The sequence below is a fragment of the Mizuhopecten yessoensis genome, unplaced genomic scaffold, assembly GCF_002113885.1.
Source record: "Mizuhopecten yessoensis strain PY_sf001 unplaced genomic scaffold, ASM211388v2 scaffold1407, whole genome shotgun sequence".
Taxonomy (NCBI): domain Eukaryota; kingdom Metazoa; phylum Mollusca; class Bivalvia; order Pectinida; family Pectinidae; genus Mizuhopecten; species Mizuhopecten yessoensis.
In genome coordinates, this window is record NW_018404031.1 from 29,249 (window position 1) to 38,288 (window position 9,040).

General features: G+C 32.5%; 1 protein-coding gene across 1 annotated transcript; it reads left to right on the forward strand.

The window, feature by feature from the left end:
* Positions 1-3,526: 3,526 nt before the first annotated feature.
* On the forward strand, positions 3,527-7,690 carry LOC110461683 (ctenidin-1-like). The gene is made up of 5 exons (XM_021515287.1): positions 3,527-3,669; positions 4,683-4,752; positions 6,388-6,399; positions 6,798-6,974; positions 7,604-7,690. Exons 2-5 carry the CDS (start codon positions 4,692-4,694, stop codon positions 7,615-7,617), a joined length of 264 nt encoding a protein of 87 aa, XP_021370962.1. The 5' UTR covers positions 3,527-3,669; positions 4,683-4,691; the 3' UTR covers positions 7,618-7,690.
* The last annotated feature ends 1,350 nt before the right edge of the window (positions 7,691-9,040 follow it).

A 9,040-nucleotide genomic window follows, 5' to 3' on the forward strand; every position in this document is an offset into this window, starting at 1 on the left:
AGAAGTACCAAAGGGATCTTCCTCAAACTTATATGTAGGTTCCCCTTGGTCCTTAGCTGTGCAGGGCAACTTTTGAGCCTGATCGGATAAACAACGTGGCCGACAGGCAGCCATCTTTGATTTTGATAATGAAAGTTTGTTATCGCTATTTCTCAATAGGTCCTGGGGAGATCTTTCTCAAATGTTATATGTAGGTTCCCCTTGGGCCCTAGCTGTGCAGCGCAATTTTTGAGACTGATAACAACATGGCCGATAGGTAGCCATCTTGGATTTTGATAGTGAAAGTTTGTTATCGGTATTTCTCAAGAAGTACCAGCGGGATCTTCCTACAATTTGATATGTAGGTTCCCCTTGGTCCCTAGCTGTGCAGCGCAATTTTTGAGACTGATAAACAACATGGCCGATAGGTAGCCATCTTGGATTTTGATACTGAATGTTTGTTATCGCTATTTCTCGGGATTATGAAAACATAATACCTGGATGCATAACTTGAGGTGGTAGTTATCATATCTGGAAACTTTCGCTGAAATTGGTCCATTACTTTAGAAGGAGTTGTCCGGACAATCCTTTGCTACGGACGGAAAGACAGACAAGCTGATTCCAGTATACCCCCTAACTTTGTTCCAGGGGGTATAATAAAGTGTATAATAGTTTTACTATGAGGATTATCTAATTGTTTTTATATAATTGCATATCTTTGTCTATAACACAATCTCAACCTTATGTAGTTTTCCAGAGGAAATATTACTTTGGCAGACTACGTATTCATGAGTTATAACTGCTGCACATAACTTTAAAACATGCGTCATATAATAAAGTGTTTTGGTATGATACAAAAACAGAAAATGTATCGGTATTTACCATAATATACATCGATAATCAAATCTTCAAGATTATGTGAAATTGGGCATCGCTCATGTTTGGTATGCTAATAAAGTACTTTACTGGTTTTTATATTACATAAAAATGATTCAGTAGACAAAATACATATATGGAATTTTTTTAAGAAGTTTAAAATATAGACTACCACTGTAACTATATCTAGGCAAGTTTAAAATGTTGATTATATTTTAAATTTTGTGAACATTTTGCATGTTTTTCTAATTAAAAGTATCACTACGCTTACTTCAGATATACCAATATGACATATTTAGTATCAAAATAACAGTAATGTTACACACTGTACACTATCATAATACATTTTCAAAATAACATTCGCCTGTGCATTTATCTATAATTTTGTTAGGATACCCCCGTCACTCAACCTGGTGTTATACAAGGAGGTCCACTACGGTTATCAGTGGCATTTATGACTAACTATTTCAGTTATTGATCATTTTTATGTATCTACATATGGCAAAAGAATAAAAGAAATCCAAGTGGGGGCCAAATGTTGTCCCCACCTTCAGAGGTAAGCCCATTATGTAGATGCAGACTAGTCGAAAGTAGTTACTACTTTCAACTGATATGTAATAAGTACACTAGAATAAGACAAAATACTATAAATAGCTTAAACATTGACCTTACTGAAAATAATCTACTATGGGAAAGTACTGAATAGAATAAAGAAATATTTTTATCAGTCCATATTTTTATCAAACTCAGTAAACGGTTAAATTAATTCTTACTTGTACACATGTTCATGTACGACCTTATTATTGTAGTTATTATTTTAAATAGTTTCTACATCAATTATATATTCTAATTGAAAGTGCTTTTTATTGTATTTATATTCTAAAAACATTATATCAAGAAATATGCGTACCATAAGTACATGTGTGAGTTTGAGTGTTTCACCATGTGCATGCGTACGTGTTCGAGCATCGTCCGTCCGTCCATCCATGGGTGGATGAGTGCAAGTGTGCGTGCACCTCAATACCAAAACGTATATAACGTGTCACTGATTTTTAATCTAATGTGTTATTCATTAAATTAGTAGGTTTCAATTTCAATTTTTACCACCTGTAAATATGTTATAAGCTTAAACTTTATCCGATTCAAATTACTAAGGTAGTTAAGGTGTCAGCAGTCTCGAGGAATTATTTTCCTGTAATATATACTTGGGAGAGGAATTAATATCAGCTCTAAGCTTGTTTTCCAATCCCTGTGTAATGTTATGTATGTAATTAACATGTTTGAACATTAAATAAATACTGTTTAAACTAAACCATATTCTTATCTAATATCCGCGATATTTTACCATATAATGTCATTGTTATTAATCTCCTGAATTTGACCATCGCGTCTTTTAAATAAACATCTTTTTAAAACACAGTATAGCCTTTCCCATTTGTGCTGATTTTACAAATCATTCACAAAGAGACGGTTTTATCTAACGTTATTTCCGTCCCGTGTTGCTAGGTCATTAAAAAATATGTCAGTACGCCTTAAAAACATGTTTAACGCATAACGTAGAGTGAGTAATATAGTGTAACACAATGTTTCATAAAAGTTTGGTTATCTTCATAGGACGCTAGCCTTTATCACGTCCGAAACTTTCCGGAAAGAAATGAAATTGTTACTCTACAAGTAGAAAGAAAAATAATAAATAAAAAATCATAAACAAACAAAAATTATTTAAATTTTGTTTAAATATTAAAGATAATTTCTTAGTTTTATCCTTTTTTAACACTTTTTCCAAGGCATCGTTTCGATTGCTTTACTAGTATTTTGACAGCAGAAATGTAACTATGGTATAGTGATATAAGTTATTGCCGAATTACATTTATGTATCATTCTCATTGTTCGTATACACTTATAAAAAAATGTTTAAACATATCGTTAAAACAGAAAAAAAATAAAACAGAGAGTTCTTAAATATATCGAATAATACTTACAGAAATAAGAAGTGATTGTGCTTGGAATGTTAATATTATCATAAAACAAAGAAGGACCATCAATGTTACTTGATATGAAATAATATTATTGGTATTCAAATGTACATTCTTCTAATACGGTAAGGCGTCACTATTAATGTCGACAATGAGAATGAAACAGAACTAACCAACATTGTGTCCTAAAAATGTTGATGTTACTCTATCCGTTTTATTTATATATGAAAAAAACAAATACATTCAATATGAATTTTAACAGAGACGTATAATACATTATACGTCTCTGATTTTAGATAATAATAATATATGTGTAATCCGATTACCTTTAATAAAGAAATGGATACATTAAATATCAATTAGGTTAATAGGATTTGGCTTCAAATTACCTTTGATAAAGAAAAGGAAATCATATTTTGTTATTTTTCAAATACCGCAATTAACTGTTATCAATCATAATGTTTAGAATCGAGAAGTGACCGAGCGAACGTTTACCTAGGAACATCCGCGCGTGACCTCATCCCGTACACACCTGAACGGCTAGTATCACCCCTCTCTTAAGTCAACACCTTTACCTGACATTTCCTTTATTGTTAATGCATGTCAGATGCAATGTTAATTCGGACTGATTTAAAACTGTATTACCTTCCCATCAAACGGATCACGTCGATGACCCATGTAGCTGTGTTATCCTTACATGGTTGTGGTCCGCGTGAATGGTGCCTCGAGTTCCGCAGGATGAGTATATAAGACCCCGGTGTTGCTCCACAAATCGTACCACACTGCCTCCGAAGCCGACCAACAGCCCACCAGCAGCCCTACAGCTCATCACAAAAAGGTAAGTCCAGCTTCACTTTAATTTTTTAATCATCGTGAATGTTTTTCATAGTGTTATGCAACGTACGTTCTTGCCTCCTGACCTGGTAACTTCAGAATCTCTTGACATCTTTAAAACCACTCTCTAATCCATTAGGATCTCATACATACGACAAAACATCCTTCTTTTGCAATGCACACACTTTCACAACCCTACATTGATATGATGAAGTAGGTCAATTATTCGGTAGACCATATAGAATTGTTGTTATCTCAGCCAAGCATATCTACCGTCATCGCCATTTTTTTAATCAATGTATTTTGAATGTTTTATTGTCCACGCCATTTACTTAATGCAGTCTAATCTTAAATACTTGCGAAGGCAAAACCCTTATCCGTCATATACCTAAGGCATTTGGAGGGCCTACCGTTCAATTAATTTGTAAACGCGGTTTATTCATGAAAAAGGTCTTTATCACGGCAAAGCCCGTGTTGAAATGTCGCTTATTTTTTATATATATATATAAATGTATTTCCGATCAGTATCAGCTGTTTTATACTAGAATAAAGAGTGTTACACGAATGGCTATTTTCTATATTTACGCTTTCTTATCTGGTAACACTACAGATAAAACTCTCTACATGTTTTTATTTCTCCGCAAAAATAGCAATGCGTGAAAGGAAAGCTGTATATTGTATGTATTCAAAATACTTCTGAATCAAGCCATACAATCAGATACACACAGCGTAGTTACAAAAAAGATTCAAAAAAAGTAATGTCGAGAACATTCGAATTACATACATATAAGTAAATGAGACAAATTCATCTTCAAGCTATAAATTCAATATCGTAAGGTATCTTTAAAAGAACAAAAACAAAAATCCCGACATGTATCTATTTCACACACTTTATATCTGCATCTGTATGCATTGATAGTGATTGAAGTAACAAGTTTTCAATCGAATCATATATATTAGTATGATATATTTTAATTGACGAATCAACTTCAAATGTTGACTTTTGGTACCTTGTAGACCTTCAAGATGAACGCTTACCTATTCGTTTCCATGGCGTCTGCCATTGTTGTCGCTACCAACGCGGCTGGTAAGTAGACAATCGATAACTGATACAATGATGCAAATAGTATGACAACTTAGTTTCCTTAAAAACGATATTTTAGATTTTGTCGTATGGTAAAGGTGATATTAAGAAAAAAAACAACTATATGCTGACATTTAGCAGGAAATGGTTAATTCGTACTCAAACAAATAATGCAAATCTATGAAATTTCGTGAGACTACGTTAATACGCTAAGGAAAGCAGATATCACATTAAAATACATTGGAAATATTACAAAGATAAAAAAAATGATGTTAATAAGTAAATAATTAAAATTCATAAAATCTTCTCAAAAATGACAAAAGGGAGATTGCCACATGTGGTATAGTAACACTTACCCTTCTGGAACGTCTGGTTCCGTCTTTGGTTCATCGGTTTGGAATTAAGACTTCTGTGCTTTCGTTTTGGTGTTCCCACAGTTCCTGATTTCTGTTTTCCTATTCGAGTTTTAATTTCGTCATTGTTTATCGACGTTGTGGTTTCATTTTACTTTGATGTAATGTTTTGATGATTTTATTTTATCTATTTTTTTCTTTTTTTTCTTTTAAATGCTTTTTCAAATTGAAGTATCTTTAAGGAACCTATGAATAAGGTTTAAATATCATTATTTTTCAAAATGTTTAATAGCTATTTCAGTTAAAAGATATTGAAATAAATAACAGTTAGAAACATATGCTGTAACGTTTTTATGAATTATTTTTGGAAATGTCTTTACAAAACTAAGTGTTAAAGTAAGTGTATAAGGAACCTAGGAATATGGGTTTAGATATCATAATATTAATTTTCAAAATGTTTAATAGCTATTTCAGTTAAAAGATATTGAAATAAATAACAGTTATAAACATATGTTGTAATGTTTTTAATAAATTACTTTTGGAATGTCTTTGCAAAACTAAATGATAAAGTAAGCTTATGGAACCTAGGAAAACGGTTAAATTATCCTAATATTAATTTTCAAGGTGATTTTATTGCTATTCCAGTTGAAATACATTGAAATAAATAACATATTAAGTAGTACTAAGTAGAATCAGAATAGTTGTGATTTTATTAACTTCATACAGAGTTTCTCCATTCTTGGTGCATGGTATAATTAACAGTAATTAAGCATATGATAACGATTTGTTAGTGTAATATATTAATCATGTTATATCGTTAACAAAATATAACTTTGTATATCTTTATATCAATTAATATTAGGATATGGAATGATGAACAACGGTTACGGGATGAACAATGGTTATGGAATGAACAATGGCAATGGAATGAACAATGGCTATGGAATGAATAATGGTGGACGTAAGTTTGAATCCTATAAGTTATATACTGTAGTAATTTTAAATGTAGAATATTATAATTAAACAGTTAAGCTCCTATAACAGTAAAACGAGTCATTTATATACAGTAATATTTAAAAAAATAATATTATAATTAAAATATAAATAAAACCTTAGACTACTATAACGTTAAAAGTAGTCATTTTTCAAAAAAGGATATCATAATTAAAATACAATTAAAATATCTTAATGTTTGATATACATGAATAGCACGGTACCTCTGCAGACGATGATAGAATTTCAATGTTGTGAAACGTTGGTTTATATTTTCCTTCCTTATTTCTAGGTTACAAGCGTGGTAAGTAGACATCGAATTTATTTTAAATGTTTTAAGATTATTGTTAATTTATTACATAACTAATATATCGAACCCTAGAGTCATTATTCTAGTGGTATTTTAAACACGTACAAATGTATCATATATGTCTCGTGTAATGCGGTGAAGACCATATGTCATATGTTATATGCATTATACTTTTATACTTTCCAATTTTGACGTCAGAAAAAAACATGATACCATATACTTTAAGGTGGCCTCTTGATGATGACCAGATACAATAAATTATTTTCAGAACATTAGCATGAGTTCTGGGTTGTGTGAGTGCTAGACTCATTTGATAATAGCATCCTAATTCAGAACACATTAAAGATCCTATATATATAGACGATGCTAAACTATCATTGTATATTTTCCAGCTGCCTATGGTATGGGAGGAGGCATGGGCGGAGGAATGGGCGGTATGCCCGGTATGGGAATGGGCGGTATGGGCGGTATGATGGGCGGAAAAGGAGGCATGGGCGGAGGAATGGGAGGAGGAATGGGCGGTATGATGGGCGGAAAAGGAGGCATGGGCGGAGGAATGGGAGGCATGGGTAAGCAATTTCTTTATTTTATTATTTTTATTCATTTTACACGAACTCAAAATATAGTAAATACAAATTGTTGTTCAATAATTAAATATAGGGAATACATATATAGCAGAATTTACATGACACTTATTCAGCTATTACAGCTACAATATATTCAGTCAAGTTCGACCTAGAATAATCTCCTTGAATAACTAATCCGCAAATCTCTGTCTGGTCGATTCATAATGGTCTTTCTGTGCTTTAAACGTTTCCGGTCAACGATTTTGCAAAACACTCGTAGACTTTACCATTGCTCCAAAAAATATTGATAGATTTATTGCCCTTGAAATTTTATCGTATTTATCGCCATCAATACCTCAATACCTGACTACAAAATACAAGGGCGAGTGTATTATATACCCAAGCAATTGAAAGTTTCTTTTTCAACCTTTGTAATTCTAATATAGCAATTGGCAAATGTAATTCAACTACATTAACAGTATCCCGGCTGTTCTCCAAATCACTCTATTACTAACATAACGTTAAATGCATTAATAATGATTCAAATATTAAATTGCCATTTATTAACCTGCATGTACACTGGGTTGTTGTTGTCTTTGTTGTTACCTATTGCAATATTCCCTCTTTTACAGGCGGAAGATACTAGCCGACTTAACCTGACCCACAACAAAGCTTGATGTATCTGGATTAAAAACACAATCAAACGGAGAAATAAAATAACGGGTACTTGCATTCAAAATATGCTTTGTTAATTATTCTTTCTGTCATGCTGTCACTTCTTTTGTCTTTCAAGTAAACTTTCTTCTACATGAAGTTAATGATGGAGATTCAATATTCTCCAAACTCGTTGACTTCAGCTGAAGCACGAGGATTGGTGATAAAGATCTTGGAGAAGTGTATATTTGGAGATATTTTAGATGGAGGTTCAATGTTCTCCAGAAGATCCCCAAATATTTTAGATTCCATATTTGATTGATGCTGATGCTGTCTGAATTAGCTGTCTGGAGTCCATTATTTTACCGATGCCAATACGAGTATCTATAGTTTCAAAAGATTACTGGAAGATCGTGCAATATACTAGATGTAGGGAATCCTGTACAAATTATGGACCCAATATAAAGATACAAAAGACAGTGAGAGCAACCACCATATAGAGCAACAAAACACAGAACAAATACTAAACCAAACTTGAAAGAAGAATGTAATACACAAACATAAAGTTTGAGAATACATACACTGTATACCGGAAAAGTTAAATATTTGTCCTTCACTGGTAAAAGTATAGTCTCCTAATGTTAATAGCGCCCTCCTCATGTAATTACTACATCAATTCTGTTGCGTACAAGTATTCTCTGTCGTGATAAATTCGCCCTCATAGTAGAGGGCGGTACAGGGCCAAATTGATACTGCGGCGAAAATGTTCTGGTAAGCAATAGTATACTGAAATATACTGTCACATAGAACATAATCATACATCATAGTTAAAAATAACTCTTATTTGCTCTAATATAATGTAAGTACAGGTACAGTAGGGTAACCAAGATTAAAATATAAGCGTAAAAAAATGTAAAATGAATATATGCTAATATAGCAAAAGGTAAGAGGTCAAATACATACATAAATATGGCGCGAGCTAAAATAATATGAAGACTTATTTAATAAAAACCTTCGACAAACAGTAAAGCCATGTAAAACTAAAAGGGAATAATAACAAAATTAATAAAATCATACAAAACAGCAAACAGCGTACAGAAAAGGAACACAAGAAAGGGGTCAAAGGAGAACACAACAAAAGTGTCAAAGGAGAACACAACAAAGGGGTCAAAGGAGAACACAACAAAAGAACCAAACTTAAACAAAAAGACACATCGAACACTTACATTTCCCGCGAATAATGCTTCTAGGTTTCTCGCAAATAATAAGTCTTACGCTACTCCCAAACAAAGATGACTACGAGTGGAAAGTTTTGTAGAAAATATTGTTAAACATAGTTCGGTATAACGGACACTACCAGACAACGACTAATGTATTTGATGACGACTCTGGACAATAAAACATCACTGAACATT

Excerpts from the sequence above, each read along its gene's own strand:
- LOC110461683 (XM_021515287.1), top strand. The coding sequence starts at position 4,692 with ATGAACGCTTACCTATTCGTTTCCATGGCGTCTGCCATTGTTGTCGCT.